The sequence below is a fragment of the Patagioenas fasciata genome, chromosome 2, assembly GCF_037038585.1.
Source record: "Patagioenas fasciata isolate bPatFas1 chromosome 2, bPatFas1.hap1, whole genome shotgun sequence".
In the NCBI taxonomy this organism is placed as follows: domain Eukaryota; kingdom Metazoa; phylum Chordata; class Aves; order Columbiformes; family Columbidae; genus Patagioenas; species Patagioenas fasciata.
In genome coordinates, this window is record NC_092521.1 from 50,208,178 (window position 1) to 50,225,054 (window position 16,877).

At 39.4% G+C, this 16,877-nt stretch overlaps 1 protein-coding gene across 3 annotated transcripts in view; it reads right to left on the reverse strand.

Annotated features, from left to right (window-relative positions):
• The window catches only part of LAMA3 (laminin subunit alpha 3), a 119,484-nt gene that overhangs the window by 58,431 nt on the left and 44,176 nt on the right, over window positions 1-16,877 (reverse strand). For 2 of the 3 annotated variants that reach the window (XM_071804180.1, XM_071804182.1), the window contains exons 20-28: window positions 15,254-15,353; window positions 14,659-14,815; window positions 11,679-11,817; window positions 9,950-10,092; window positions 8,497-8,597; window positions 8,230-8,383; window positions 6,660-6,820; window positions 4,321-4,429; window positions 2,025-2,122 (exon numbers count right to left, since the gene is read on the reverse strand). In XM_071804180.1, the coding sequence (XP_071660281.1) occupies window positions 2,025-2,122; window positions 4,321-4,429; window positions 6,660-6,820; window positions 8,230-8,383; window positions 8,497-8,597; window positions 9,950-10,092; window positions 11,679-11,817; window positions 14,659-14,815; window positions 15,254-15,353 (1,162 nt within the window). Of the gene's footprint in view, window positions 1-2,024; window positions 2,123-4,320; window positions 4,430-6,659; window positions 6,821-8,229; window positions 8,384-8,496; window positions 8,598-9,949; window positions 10,093-11,354; window positions 11,488-11,678; window positions 11,818-14,658; window positions 14,816-15,253; window positions 15,354-16,877 lie in introns of all 3 variants that reach the window. The other variant, XM_071804181.1, reaches the window with a different exon arrangement.

The following is a 16,877-nucleotide window of genomic DNA, read 5'->3' on the forward strand; positions in this document are numbered from 1 at the left end:
CACATTCCTGTGCGACCTCACCTAGGCGTTCCTGCTCCAGCAGGGGGATTGGACTAGATGATCTTTTGAGGTCCCTTCCAATCCCAAACATACTGTGATACTGTGATACTGTGAAAGAGTTTGCTAGGGAAGAGAAGTATAAAAGAACCAAGAGTGTATTGAATTCTCAGTTCTACAAATATTTATGTAGGTGTATCCTTTAAACATGCAAGTTTTCCCACTGAGGTCAACTGGACTACTTAAGTACTTAGAAGTTAAGTATACACTCAAATATTTGTAGAAATGGAGCCAAAATAAACAAGAGTGCTCCTTGAAAGCATCCTTATTCATTCACTGCTGTGTTTAACTATTCCTTCCTTGGTATATTTAATTCTGAAGGACTTTATGGAGAAAAGTATTTTCCAAGACTGTAGGAGAAAATGGTTTTGGGGGTTTCCTGCTAGTATTTGTTCACTTCTCGTAAGTATTCAACAGACAATGATTAATCTTCATTCAAGACAGGCCCAAAGCTGCAACGGCAAGTGTGTTTCAGGGCCAGGACTGAGACAGATTTGCCAGGCCTGTGTGGGAAATCACATGCAGTATCCACTTACAATACTGTTAAACTGAGCCAAGACTCTGCATCTTTCAACTTGGTGAACACTAAACACTTTCAGAAAAGCAAAAACGCTGCCAGATAATGGTCTCAATGACAGAACATAAACATACAATAAAAAAACAAAAACACAAAACCAAAGTAAAAAGTACAAGTTTCTACATTAGCTTTATTTTAAATCTCGTTCTTCACCCAGCCTCTTTCCCCCATTTTACTCAGAATGTAAACATGCAGGAATGCAAAATACCTTTTGTGTGAGGACAAGTATCTTCAGTTTTAAAAAGCTACTCTCAGTTGTTGCACTCTGAGCAGAATGATTAAAGCTGCAATTCAATGCTATGCATGCTTGGAAGCCAAGTATAGTCACATGCTTTTATCCAATTCACTATCCAGATTTTTCTGCTCACTATTTCAATTCAATCATTATATTAGAAGCTACAGTCTGGAAAACTATTAGACCTAGTCACCAACGCTTTCTGCCTCTGAAGTCCTGCAAATGATATTTACTTTTACTTTGAGGCCCTTCCCATTGCCAGATCAGTATGAAGAAAGTCTTAGGAGTAGCATCACGAGGGACATCCTGGGGAATGCAGCAGGAATTGAAATGTGAGGCTCCCTGGTTTGAAAACTGCAGCGATAGTTCCTCTCTGACCCAAAGAATAAAATATAAGGAGAAAAGAGCTTCAACAGGCCACAACGAGTGATCTGCAGAACCCCAAACTGACCATGTGGGAAGTGAAAGTTCAGGTTTGGATATTCACAGCAAGAGAAGAGCCATCAACCTGGGTCAACCAAGTGGCATATGAGTGCTCTAATTACTGGTCCCATACAAGTATAATGGAGGAGCAGGATCATGTGGCATTGCTGTGTGGGGTGAATGCTGAGGGCAGACCTACCATACAGGCCCCATGATGAGACGGACGAGGGAATGGCTTGTTTGTGAAGTGAGGGTTTACATCTTGAGTAATTTGCTGCTGCCAAGTTAAGCTGGTAGATTTGTGCAGGAAAGGGCAGTCACATCCCCTATCTAATGGCAAATTAAAGCCATTTTGGAACAGCTGAAGCAGAAACGTGCAGAATGAAACTCCAGATGGAGCAGTAAGGATTTCAGGCCACAGAACTTGTAATGTTGCTCCAGCTTGGACACCTATCACACCAGAGAGCATGTGAGAGATAGGTGTTTCCTAATGCATTAGCACTCTGTGGTTCAAACAGGTCTCGAATACGCTAGTATTAACAAAATCCTGGCTGTCTAGGTTAACACTAACACTTTAGCTTTTTTTTTTTACAAATACTACTTTGCAAAAGCAGTCTACAAATCACCAGTAAATCACTGAGCAAAGCTTCAATCAAAAGAATAAAAATGCCATTTAGCCTGCCTTTCAAGGTCTTTCTCAGAAAATACAAGGAATAAAAACAAGCAAGTTACCTTCCATCATGGGTACTCTTGTAAGCAGCTATGCACTGAACCTTAGGATCCACATATTCCGGAGAAAATTCTTTGGCTGAAATAATACAAACCTTGTGCTGAAAAATAGCACAAGGCACAATTAACAATTAATATCATAAATAACAGGGCCAGCCCTGAAGGGGAAGGATGGAGCCTAATTTTATCATAGGGAAACCTGAGCCCAAAGCCTTGTTCTGTCATGGACTTCCCACAAGATTTTGGATCCTGTTCCCTGCCTGCACCTCAATACTTCAGTGCTGAATAGCATTTATTTGTCCTTCTCAGGAGAATGTTGGTTGTTGGGAAGTTAAATAAATTAAAACACAAGTACACGTGTGGCAATGGGAATGACAGAAGACCAGTGTTGGGTGGTCAGAAGCTAGACAAGGAACAAACAAAGGGAAAAAGACTTCATCTGTGGTGCTAGACCCTGGGGGAATTCCTAGACCTTCTGAAAAGCAGGCACAAACACCTGCACAAAGTCTGTAGGAGTGAGTTTCAGTGACAGCACGATTTCTCCCAATAGATTCAGAACTCATTTTAAAAGCCAATGAGACTTTCCTGTTGTTGTTGTTTTGTTTTGTTTTAAGTAGAACCAGACATGAGCACATGAAGCTGTGGTAGTCCTGCTGCAGCCATGGTGGTAAAGATGTACGGGAAGGCTTGTGGGTAGACACAACAGTTTGCACTAATAAAACACATCACTTGCACTTACAAAACACAGAAGTGCAGATTAGAATATCTGTGCATTAACTACTTGAAAAGAAGACAGAAATACCTGATAGGCAGTAAGATGACTAGCACTATGTATTAACATAATTAAAAATTGCACAGGGAGAATTCTTTAATGCACAAAGCTCCCTAAGGGAGCTCAGCTTGTGTTTTAGCAGTAGCAAGCAGGGACTAGAAACCCTTCACAAGCTAGAAGGCAGAGTGTTAAAAGTCCCTTTCCTGGACAGCAAATGTTGTGCCTGTCCAGCATGTAATGATTCCCGGGGCTCCAGCCCACGGCAGCAGAGCAAGGGTAGACTCTGAAGCTCTGAACTGCACTTTATGAGCAGCTAAAAAGTTAGTGTGAAACACGATCTGGGTTTGGGCAGCTTATATGCATCAGCATGAGGTGAAGACTATCAATTTGCAAGAGCCCTTCCTGAAAGCTGACCTCGAGAACACCATCTCCTCTTTATTTAGACCTGATTTCTGAACCCCAGCATTGGCAGTGGTTCCCCTTTGCCTCTCTGATCTAAATGGCAGGGGGTCACACAAGGGTCTTTAACTCCAAAGCTGCTGCCATTGACTCCATAGTTAGTGCTCATAGACTAGGAGCTCTTGTTTTTTATCCCCTTTCCTCCTATCATTTGCTAAGTGCAGTCTTTACATTTAACACAGGCAAATATTTCCTGTATTTCAGGAGAATATTGAAATTTCTCTTGCAACAAGTTCTCCAGCAGATGAAAACTAGAATCTAGAAATAAAGATAATCTTAGCACAAGAGACTGTGCATGTGGAGACAGAGACCAATAATATCCAGGTCTTTTCAATATGGGTCTTGTTAGCACAGCAATTGCTGCAGGGAGCTAACAGACAATTTAAACAGCATTTGTTCACACCCAAGACTCCCTCAAGAAATGACAAAAACATGTATCAGTTGTTAAACCTAACAGCTCCATGAAACTATTATGTGTTTATAGCTGGGTTTCAACTTTAGATTATAAGCAACTGTGTAATTCACCTTTTCTTTCTAAAACGGAAAACAGAAATGAAAGAATTCAGTGTCCAAAACAATGTATTCCTGGTGTGGCCAAAAGAGGGCAGTGAAGGCTTTTCATTGGAGGCATTTGAAAGATAGGTCTAATGAATGCATTTATTACCTGAAATGAATGCATCTATTACCTGAGATATTTTAAGAGACCGAGGAAACTCCAATGTGGGTTTTGAGGATTTACAAAAAGTGAAAGGCAGATGAAAAAAATATCATGATGAAGTATAAAAGCTACTAGAACATTTTTCATTTAAAATTCACATGTATGAGGGAGAGAGGAACTGAAATAAAGCACGAGAGAGTTGGGAAAACTCTTGTCAGAAAGGCAAATTTCTGTTTATCTTTGATCAAGTTTGACTCAGTATTCTCTGAGTATATATAAAGAAACATCTTCAAGCACCTAATACACGTCCTTTCACACACTACTATTAAGCATGTGAACATAGGGACAAAAGTATCTCTCTTTACTCAGGGAACAAGTGTTAGAAAAGGGAAAAGAAAACAAAAACTCACCAGAAGGAAATTAATTGATGATGTCTTAAGATGTATCTTTGTATCTGTTAGCAGGTCATAGACTGCAATTCGGTTCCTATCGTCAACTACAACGCTGCGACAAAGGAAACTGAGAAAGAAAACAGGGTTTAAAACGAGCCTGCTGGCATTGCTGTGTTGGTTATCCTATCACCTAGCTCAGCTGCCCAGCTTTTGGTCAGCCTCACCCCTGGCGTCTGGTCATTCCACTGGATCATAGGTAACCTTTGGCCATCGGTGAACATACTGTATCCTCACTAGGAAGACAAAGGATGGACCACATACAAAATACTGCTTGTCCTTTGTGGGTTGACCTACCCAAAAACCAGACCTCCAGACTTCATCTCAAATCACCATTTAAGCTACTGCTTTAAGTAGGATGTGGACAGATACACATACATGCTATCTGCAGAGGTTTCCAAGCTGTGTAACATGGTGTGCAACTAATATTCTGTGCTTGATCCGTGTTCCTCAAGGTGCCAGCATGTACCAGCTGCTGCTTTCCAGTTCTGCCACACACCATTGATGGAGTGGGTCAGCAGCTCTCTCCCACACAATGGCAGATGGGCATGTCTCAATTTTAGGAAACTATGTGTACACTGAGCTGCTCCTCAATACAAGTGAAAAAATGTAGGTCTGCCTCTTAGCGACTGTCTCCGAAGGGCTACGCATCTTCCGTAAAGACAAACACATACTAAGAGGAAGAGTCCTGCTAAAGGCTTCAAAATGCATTGTTCAAGAAGCATGATCCCTACAGCTTGGCAAAAGTAGAATCAGTTCCTTTTTGCTAAAGAGAACTCATATAAGGATTTAATTTATTTACTTTCTTCTGCACCTCTGCTCGTGTAGGCCAGCCAGCATGGCCTGGGTGAGAAGGTGTAACCACCATACGACTGCTTATTTGTCCACTAGGAACCAGGGAATATAAAAGTTTCACTCTTGTTTAGAGCACAGTTCAGAAATAAGGTCAGCTCAGGGCTAAGGACATTTAAGACTGGAGAAATGCAGGTCCCTTACTTGTGATTCTCTGGAAGCTTGCAATGTTTTATTCTCTTACAGTGCTTTATTGGGAGTTACAAAGCTCATAGAGGTGTAAGATGGCCTGGCACAATTTATTCCTAATACTACAAGTTACTCTCATCTGCATGCACCTCACTATGTCTTTTCTTGATTTATTTTGTAACAGAAGAGGCTTGTAGCTTCCTGCTTAGGAAAGATGACACAGCAATTTACTTGCAATGTGACAATTAGCTTCATGCAGAATGATTGCAGAATTTACTGTATTGCTACATTAAAATGGCAAGGGCTTTCTTTGTCTTTTCATGACCAAGTTCTTGGTGTATCATATGAACAAACAAGAATGCTCAATATCAGCCCATACATTGTGTTTAGAAAAAAAAAAAAGCAATAAAATGGAAGCTTTATAGCAAGTGGTTTGGGGCTCGAAGTATTACGTAACAGGATAAAAAGAGAGCTTTCCCCTTGAACAACCTGACAAGGTCACTGCTGCGTATAGCTCTGTTCTGTATCACAAATATGCTGATGAAAATGATTTTTCTTACTGGGCGATTTCATCCCAAATACCCCTAAGCCTCCAATCTGCCAAACACTTGACTCACAGGAAAAAGCGATGCATGTCAGCAGTCCCCTGGCACTGGGCAGGCTCTCCCAGGGGCTTCAACATCTGAAGGATCACAATCCTAATTTGAGTCATAAACTGAAATGCTCAAGTGTTAAAGGCAATCTTGCTCAGGACAGACAAAATCTCCTGTGCAGAAACATCTGCAGTAACCTCAGTAGTCAACAAGGATAAAGAAGCATTCAGCTGAAGGCCTTGCCTACAGCCTAACAGCAAGAGGATGGCTACACTCAGAATTTCAGAGACATTTAAACTTCTGCTTCAGCAGATCCTGTTAGAAACAGTGGGAATACTCTTGTAAAACTGTCACCTACAATTTTTTATAGCTAAAGCCCTTGAACATGCTTTTAACTAAATAAAAACAGTGCAGGCATTTACAGTGAACACTGATGCTCTTTCACTGGACCCTTAGATTAGTAGTTTATAAGGACTTACAAATGTACCTAAGCAAAGTAACCCTTTGCATAGGAAAACAGCTCACTGAAGCAGTCACAATATTTAATAAGCTGATTGCCCAGAGAGAATAAAAATCTGTACAATACCCACAGAATCACGTACTCGATTTTAAATAGCCTTAAAATTTGAACAATCTACATGGTAAAATGGATTCCAATATCTAAAAAGTATAATTATATTCTGAATGCTTATTTAATCATTTAGTGATTACATCAGAAATTCTTACCTGTATTTACAACTGTATATTCTCACTCTGCCTTCAGTGACAGGTCCAGGGCTATGTATTATTACCTCAGCAGTGTATAACTGATCCTCTTCATTGGCATATTCAAAAACAAGAACATAGCGTCCAACACGGGGAACATTTATTGTCATCTGTAAATCGACCTAGGTCAAGATCATTGATAAAAGAAAAAAATTATTTTGATTTTTCACTCCCTTTGTTGTAAGAAGCTCCCTTTTCCTGCTCTGCAAGACAACTGCTCAGCATCAGTCCAGGGCCAATCCTGCGCTGTCTCAGCAAAAGACATTCAGCAGAATGGAAGCAATGCTTATGCGTATCACTTTGGCCACTAACAAGAGTCAAGCAAGTTCACAAAAGAGCTGACATTAAAACAGTTCTAGGAAGGCTGTAAAATAAGCCTGTGAAATAAGTATATTATTTCTCTTCTCCCCAGTAGAAAGTACCAATGATGAAACTTAAATGATACTGAAAAATTTTCACCCTCATCTCTAAGCTATCTTTAGTAACAAATGAAAATTGACTTTATTTTTCCACTGAGAAAAACATTTCCAGGAACACAATACCTACTAGAGCAGTGCTATATATTGATTCTCTACAAAGAGCAAAAGCATTTTCTCCAGTAAACAGCTAATGCCAGTTTCTGAAGCATCAACTTTTTCTTTCAGTTTACCTGCACAAATTGTTTAAAACAATATTTGATTCAAAATACTGCAAAGTATTAATAATTGCATGGAAAGTACTGTGGTTACAGGGGGGTTTGCCACAGTTGGCTGTATAATTATATTCAAATTTGAACTGTTTTTTCCTCAGTATTGCCTTAGGCTATGAACACTTAAACATGTAAATAATTCTGTCAACAGCCCTCTTGACTTCACTGCAGTTATTCGTATCAGTGAAGTTTTGCATATGCATCAGTGATGAAGCACCAGGGTCTGTGCCATGTAAGTATTCTTTTTGCACTGAGTATTTTTAAAAGCAATATCAGAGGACAGTAATAGAGGACATAATCATTTTACATGCCATTATCATTTACTTGACAAAACACCTTATTTTTACCAAACAAACTTCTAGTGTATTTTGTCATTTCATAAAACATGTTTCTCTTTAAATGGACCTACAGCAGTGACATAATTGTTTCTGCTTGTTTTTTAGTAAAGCAAGTATTTTTACATAAGTATAGCTATTTAAGAAACAAAAAAAAATTAATTCAGAGTGACACTGTGTACAGCATTTCTGCTGACAAACCATTATGCCATTTCTCCTGCAATTAAACAGTATGCTGAACAAACCAGTATCCCTAAAGCAGAGGGATTTTTATTTAATAATATACTTTCATCAGAGGGAAATGTCCACTCTGGACACCAGTTATAAATCTGCCTACACTGATTCATCTACACAGCCCTGTATTAAATGTAGAACTTGGCACAGAGTCCGTTTTAGGGATGCGTTACAGATCTGCAAATCCTGAGCAGTAAATCTGCAACCATTTTAGTCCAGTAGGTTTATAACCAACAGCAGAGATAGGACTTCAACTAGCAGGTAGGAATCTGACCTCTGTTCCACTGATATGGGACATCACTGGTCGATCAGGAGATGGCTGTCGCACAGGTATTCTTCTGTATTCTCCCCCATGTCTGAAATACGTTGCCTCTGAACCAAGGACACAAGAAAATTCGCCCAGTGGCAAATGCTGATAGAGCAAGCAGCTTACAAAAAAAAGAATCAAAACAAAACACAAGATTATTATTGTTTCCAAGTGCAGCAGGATAATAACAAAATAATCCAAGACAATGGCTAATTCTGCAGCATGTATACTGACTGCTCTGTTGAAGCATGTCCCGAATAGGTGCAAGGGTCTGTAACTTGTATCTGCAAGATGGACGCTTCGTAGTAATCACTAGGTAACAGCACCATATAATCCTAAGAACAAAGAATACAACAAATGCTAGACAATGCAGAGCATTGTAAAAGGAACACTTCTAGACTTTCACAATGTATCAATGAATAAAGCCAGTCACATAAATAATTTTTTACAGAGGATATCTGCAAGACATGGATTTTGTTGTTGTTGTTGTTACATGGGCCAATAACAGCAGGATGTGTCCCCCTAACTCTACTTATACCTTCATAGAGATGGGATGAAGGCAGCTGCTCTGTGAGCAGGCAAACTCCAAAGCCACACTCCTATCATGTGTTTTAAAAGATGGTGCTCACACCAGAGCCTCCCCACGGCTTGGTTACACACAGCCAGCTGGGTGCAGTTTTCACCCATGGGTGTAATGCCCACGCACACATCTCAACTCTGTGTGACTCCACCAGGGAGACTCAGGTGTCCCAGGTGACCTTGTAAAAATATTCCATGTAATCTATTAAGCTGTGCTTCAAAAGCTGGTGTATTTTTGCTCTGCCTTGCCTACTTAAATTAATGTATTAGAGCTTATTTATAAAAACTGTTATTGTGAGAACACACTGGGTTAAGATAATTAATAAAATAGTTTCAAAGGTATTAGTAAAAAAACCCAGGCACAATAAGTACTGTCACAGCAAGAAATATGTTTGCAAGCTCTTTTGTAACATTTCATGTGGTATTCCATAAATTTAACACAGCCCTAGGCTTAAATACTAAAAGACACTGGCTACTTATTAACTCTATACAATATACATATGAATTTCAGTATGCTGTCTGTGCCATCATACACGTTCAAGGCTTTTCATAAATGATTACCTCAAAAAAATAGTCTTTTTATAGCAATTTCTCAGAGTTGCTGTCAGAAAACTTCTCACATTTTCAGTGAGTAAAACGAGAATAATGATGGGAGGATAAAAACATTTAGAAAATGACCTGCTAATCATGCAGCCAATCTTATAATACTTTTCCGAAGAATCTTTGTCAAGAAACTAAAGCCTTGGTCATTTGTGGCTAAGACAAGCTCTGGATATTATATCTGATATGTAAGAATTACCAATTTCTGTGAGCATTTATGTTCAAAAAATTGTGCTGTATGTTAATACTACTTTATGTTTTGTAGGTACAGATTCCAGACAGACTGAAAGTCTATAAAACCAAGAAAAATTACAGCAGGGAAAAGTCAGAGTACAAAAAAAAAAACCAATAGAGGCAGAACTGTACATTTTTATAATGCTATTCTGCTGCTGTAGTCTTTGCTAGAGCTGAATTTTAATTGCTTGCAGACTACTTCACAGCAAATATCTCCAGAGCAATACCATCATGATAGCCTTCAAGCACTTATTTTCCTCAATTGTTTTCTTACCAAGAGGACTTCCTCTGCCATTATACTGACAGTCCACGTGCCTGGAACCAGTGAGAAAGGTTCTGTGGAGCTTTTTCCTGGGATTGTAACAAAAGCTGGCTCCTTGCTGGGTGGGAAGGCAATCTCATTGCTCTGAGCAGCCCCTGCCAGCAAAAAAAAAAAGTCAAGTAAAAACATAAGAGACTGTGTAAAACGTCTCTACTTGCTCAGCGAGCCGGACTAATGATTTCATCCATTAAACTGTCTAACAGGAGCTGATCAATGCTTTTCTGTCAATACGTAATAACAGTGCATTTCACCATGCACAATAAGCTACAGAGCTATGCAGCAGTTGTTGTCTTCATTCTTATTATTAATAGTTTTGAGCAAACTAGTTCAGAAAAGCAGAGCTTATCCTCTGTAATGGCCAGTTTTGCAATATTCTGAAACATTCACTTCTTCACTTTCCCCTTCCATTATTTTCCATTCAACCTGTCTCTGCACTGACTCATGACACAAGGCCTGTTCTCACGTGACTTTCAGCCAAATAATTCAGATACTGGAGGTTCTCAGTACCATCTAAAATGTTTAGTTACAGATAGTAACTGAAGGTAACTTCTGGACAGAGATGATGTACAACAGAAATACAGCTGCAGGATGCTTTATCGAAGAGAAGTCATGAAGATCAATTGTTACGAACATTAAAAGTTTCCTCTTTGAAGACCCTGGACACAGACAAAAGCTGGTTCCCTGCCTCCCAGGCAACATAAGCCAGACCCGACCACAAAATGCTGCTACTCTGCTGAGTTATATCTGCCAAGTCTTTGGTTTCATCTCTTCTGAATTACTGAAAGGATCTATGACTAAACTCCATCAGTTTCCACCAGTATGCAGAGGTTAGGCATAATGAGAGGTAATTCTGAATATAGGCTTGATATGCCCTTACCAGTAAAAGGATATGGACTTATCTTTTATCAGGGCCCAAAAGACATCACATGCTCTTGAGGTCTGTAGTTAGAGCTAACTTGGTGGATCAGATTAATAATTAAATACTATTCATGGAATGAAGGTAGAAGCCACCTTTAAACTGAAACATTAAAGGCAACTAAACCAAGTGATGCTATCCCTTCTTTCAATGCTTCATAAAATACACAGTTCAGAGCTGCCAAGTCCAGAACTGAAAGTACTGTTTGGCAAACATTTGAAAAAAAACAGATCTTGATTACTGCTGTAAGCAGGTGGGTCATGCAAATACAGCCACATCAATTACACAGCAAAATATATTAGGAAAAGCACAAAAGCACTGACACTGTTAAAAGATATGCATTTTAAGCGGCATCATTGCAAATTTGAATCAGGTGCACCTGGAAAAGGCATTTCTGATGTAACATTCATCTGATTTGTTGTGCTGTTGAGTTGCACCTACCTGTTTCAGGCCGAGATTGACAAGCAGATATGCGGCCAGATACTGTTTCATCTTCAGGGTTAATATACCTCAGGATAATGCGAAATAAGTAGAGGTTTGATTTTTCCACATTCAAAGTTATCCTCACTTCGTTCTGAAAAATTGAAGTTAATAAACAAAAACAGCCGTAAAGTGCTGAATAGAGGAACAGTCAGAAGCCATGCAAGCACCATACTGAAGTCCTCCAAGAAAAATGCACATGCAGACAAGTATATACTGGAATAGCAATGCTGGTGTATGACAGAGGAAGACAGGCAAGCCTAGTGAGAAAATTAATTCACTTACAAGTATAATTAGTGCCAAAATGTTTTCCCTCAGCAACTGAGATCTTCCCTTTAGAGCTTTTTGAACCCAGGCTGACATAGCGGAGGACTAGGTGGAAGAGCTTAGGGGAAGCCACAGTGACAGGCACAACCACCTCTGGCTGGGAAAAATAAAAAGAAAGGGGAAAAAGGAGGAAAGGAAAGTATATTATTTGTTACTAGCACCCAGAGAAAGAAAAAACCATTTGACAAAGACAACTCCATTACAGAAAAGAAAGGCTCAGGCAGCTTACAAAAGAATATAGAACAAAACTTGCTGTGAAATAAAATAACTCTTGTTGGATAACATCTTGTTCAGAAAGACACAGAATGGCTGAACTAACATGTATGTTGATATCACACCTTGAACCATGAACAGTATTTTACTCTTATTCTCCCCTTCCATGCCATAAATAAGACATATGGTATATCAAGGGCTGCCCATATTCCTGACTTCCTGAAGAATGGGACAGAACCATTGATCCATATCTGAGGTCACACACAACGTTCCACAGCATGCAGACATCTCATACCGTCACTGAAACTTCTGCTCCTCCACCAAATCTCACAACTTAATCTTAGAGATGTGATGCCATGGCTCTCATTGCCCTCAGCTGAGCTTGACACCTCTGGAGCCACGCAGTTCTCATCAGCCCTGGACAGACAGCAAGCCTGTCAGGGGCTGCATTCGCACAGCCCCCACAATTCAGTTTGCAGAGCAACAGAATCTGCAGAGATATGTTCAAAGATTGGTGGTAGATAGCAAAAACAAGGATTGGTGCAAACTCGATGGTTTGGCTTCCTTCTTTCCATCCTAAATCTCCCTTCACAATCCATCTCCCAGTTTACCCATCACAATCCACTCGCTGTCCCTTTCGAAGATGCTTGTGGTATGGTGAGATCCCCACCACTGTGATCCATTGTGCTTTCCCAAAAGCACACAGGATTTATCAGGTCCACACACTTGAGAACAGAGCACAAAGTCTCATTTTCTCTTACTGCTAAAAGCTACCATAAATTCAAGGTTGACAGCTCCCATATGCTACTCTGAATGTACATGCAGCAATTCTGTCATCATCAATCTGGAGATCTCCACTTTCTCAATAGAAATGCAAAGCAGAATGCAAAAATAGACATACAACAGATGGCAGGGCTGAAAGATCTACAGAGACTAGATAGCCAAAATACAGGTGATTGCAGAAGCATGGTGGACCAGAACAGAAAATACAGACAAGGAGGGGAAGGTTTTATGAGTGTTGTTTTAAATGGAGAAGGATGACTATTGAAGGATACTACATGGATAAAACAGGCACTGAGTTAACACTTGAAAAGTAGATACAAACAAACAAAAAAAAAAAGGCGAAAGAAATAAAGAAACATGCTTCAGGAGATTCAAAACAGTTTCTAAGCTTTAATCTAGAAGACACATTGAAGAGAAAAAAAAAAGATATGAGGAATAAGAGAGGAAGAGATGGTGGTCCCTGGCTTCAAGCAAAGGCAGGGAGTGGGGAGAAGTTATTCTTTGAGCTCTGTCACAAACTCAAGAAACTTGGGCCAGCACTTTAAAATGTGAGCCCAGCTGTCAGCTCTTCAATCTATAATGAGAAACCCAGCATGACAGGACACAGGTCACCAGCTCCACTGAGGTCACACACAGCTTATTCATTTCACTTCAAAAATTTTGAATTGTATTGTAATAGTTTATTTTCACAAAAAGTTGCCTTTTGTGTGGTAGATATGGTAACACTATTTGTCTTCTACAAAATAAATGTGAGGAGGATTATTTCAGGGTCCTGAAGGACACAGAAACACTATGTCAAATTTAGGAAAGTTTCCTGAAATTAAGAACGTGAGATTATCTCAGTTATGCAAGGATCTAACCAAGTAGGGCCTGGAGCTGGCAATTACATGAGTGAAAAACTTTATCCAGGTAAGAAAACAATGCACAATTTTTGGAAGATTAGAGACTGAGCCCTTTCACTACCTCTTTACAAAATGCCACTGGATATGAAATATAAAAAGCATCTGAGTTAGAAAGCAGAAGAAATCACAGCTGCTGGAGAGGTGCCTTCATGGAGTAATTCTGAATATCCAAGAAATATGAACTCTGGGATTTTTAAAAGAGAGAGAAAAAAAAAAAAGAACAAGATGAAAGAGTGAAAAATGAAGAACTGAAGGGAAATCACTATGCTTGTGCAACGGTTATGTCTCAATCTGTAGTAATTCGTTAGTCCTTGGACAACTTACAGAGGCTGGACACAACTACACCAGAGTACTACTTCAAAGAAGAATGAGCAAATCCCATTTATTTTTCAAATCTACCATTGGTTAGTTTATTTGTAGACTGTTGTGAGACTAAAATAAATGTTGCCAATATGCTTCTGTTCGCAGCTTCCTTTACTGAATAATACATTTTCCTGTTTGTTGTAATGCGAAGGTATAATTCCTAATAAAAGTTGGTACTTTTCTCTTCTTTGTCCAATGTAAGTTGCAAGTGTAAGACAACTTCAGTGATAGCACTGTGATGGTACCTGAAAATCTTATGGGCACAGACTACCATGGAATTGTGTAATTCAAATAACTTGGCCAAGCATCAATCTTCTGCTGATTCCACTGTCCTTGTCATGACAAGAATTTCTGCAGTTAGCATTCTAGGCTTTAAAGCTATGAGTTCTTTTCTCTACATCTATTGCAAAATGCATGTTCCTCACAAAAAACCCTCCAAGAACATTTCTGAAGAACAGATATTTCCACAAGCAATGACCAACTTGCAATAATACCAACACTCACCAATCCAAACAGCAATACAGTACCAAAGGGGTAGGATTAGTGAGATCTTGTTTTTCTTTTTTTTTTTTTTTTTGATTTTTCCATGACCTTGCACACACACAGCAGTACTATAGAGACATACATACCACATCCTATGTTTTCATCCCAAAGTATTGAGCGAAATACCAGCTTACTTGTATAGAGGACATCCGGGCATATCCTCTCCAACTGAAGCCAGGAAATTCCCGAGGATCATAGCCAAACCGAATTTCCCTTCCCTTGGCAGTAGTACCATCTTCAATCTCAAACTTCATGTGGTGCAGATCAGGGAAAAAATAGTTTTTTTCAGGCCTTTCAAGGAGAAAAACAGCAACAAATAATTACCAGGCACTGTATGATCTACATCTAAGAGCATAAAGCAGTGGGAGGGAGGTGACCTACTGATGATTGAGGAGTCCTGGTAGCAGATAATAAATTCAAGACAGATGATAAAATGGATGTAGTGAGAATTCCCTTTCCAGAAGCTTTTACAGCTTACATACATTTTCCTATATGACTCTTGATCGGTACATAGATACTTATGCAATACCAATGCAAACCAGGTACTGTTTATTTAAGGAAACACATTAAAAAATCTTATTAAAATAACAGGAGAAAGCTGCCCAGCAAAATTAATATCAGTAACTAATACAATTTACCAGCTCTTTTATCAACAAACCCAGAATTTCACACGAAAGGGACCTGCAGGCAGTTTCAAGAGAGCTATGCTGAAGCCCGATCTAGACTCACTCGCGACAGGCCGTCCCCACGATGTGTGGCCTGCACCGGCAGCCACCCTGGGGCTCAGTGCACATCGGGCTGAGGGATCCTCCAATGTCACATCGGCAGCCTGACAGACAAAGAGCAGAAGCCAAATATCCCATCAGAAAAGAAGTGATGAAAGTTATCAGAAAACACACTTTGCTTCCATTAGTTAAACACAATTATTGACTCATTTCCTCCATCCAGAGCCCTTCAGACTCCCCTCAGACACACGTTAACACATGTGCATAAGCTGCAATTATTTCTGGCTTCCCATGTTTGTGGTTGTTTTCTTTATTTCTCCTTGGAATGTGACAAAAGACACTCTAAAAAAACAAAAATCACAAGTAATAAGCCATGCAACATTGCTGGACTACAGTTTTGCTGAACAGCCGTTCAATTGTTTTGCTAAGAAGTCAGAATTTCTACAGCAATATCACGATAAATAACTATTTTCAAAAACAAAACCACAAAACCCAACTTACAAAAAAATGTAAGATGTTAAATTTTTGGAGCCTGGCACCCCAATATTTATCTTACAACATTGCACACCTCAAAAATATATATGTTTGTATAATAGCATACACATAATTTTAACCGATACTGGACAACAATATTGAATTACTTTCTACAGGAGATAGGACTTGTGACACAAACTAAAGGACACCTCTAGAAATTATATACAATATATCATACTAATGAACAGGTACGTCTAGGCTAAAAATTTCAAGCTGAATTGAAAGGTCAAAAGTTTCTAAACATGTATTTACACAGTAATGTAAAAACCCTATTTTCTAAGACATGTTAAGCACCTGTAGTCTCACTGAAATCAATGACAATTAGGGTATTTGACACCTTTGTGAAACCAGATCCCTTTCAATAGCTCCTTGGTTTGCACATTAGGCATAAAAGCTGTGCTTAATACAGTAGCCATTATTTTTAACTTTGCACATATTAACTGGTTGTTACAAGTACTCTAATGTTTTGAAAATAAGTATCTTGCATTGACCCTGGACAGGTGTAAAGTACACTGAAGTCAGTGAAAGTGCTCTCAATAATTTTAACAAACCTAAACCGACACTGGGGGGACAAGGAGGGAATGGAGGTGTTGAAGTAGCCCTACACCACTCAAAACACATGGCAGGGCAAGAATTCTTCAGAAAAAGGATCACCCCTCTACATCACAGCTACATCTGGCTCTGCTTCAAAACACATTGAGCATTGGGCTAAAGCAATACATTAATATGCCTGCAACAAACAAACAAGCTAGTATTTGTTGTAGCAATTTAAGTTTTTATTGTGGCAGCAAACCTTAGAAAACTGCTAAGTGGAACAGAGAGCTACCACTCTTAGAGATGACACTTGCAGGAAAATCAACCATCTCTGGCCCCAGAATTTGAGAGGAGTGAGAAGGAAGGACTCTGAGTTAACTTATTTGATAGGATAACAGCTTTAGTAGTGCCTCATTCAATCTCACTGTGGGTTTTGACAGAGAAGCCTCAGACAGGTGGTGGTAAATGAGGTATGGGTGAAGGTGACGTGAAGGACCATGAAAGAGACACAAAATGACTGGGAACCACAGTGGGAACATCCGCCTTGTTCCTGCTCCCTT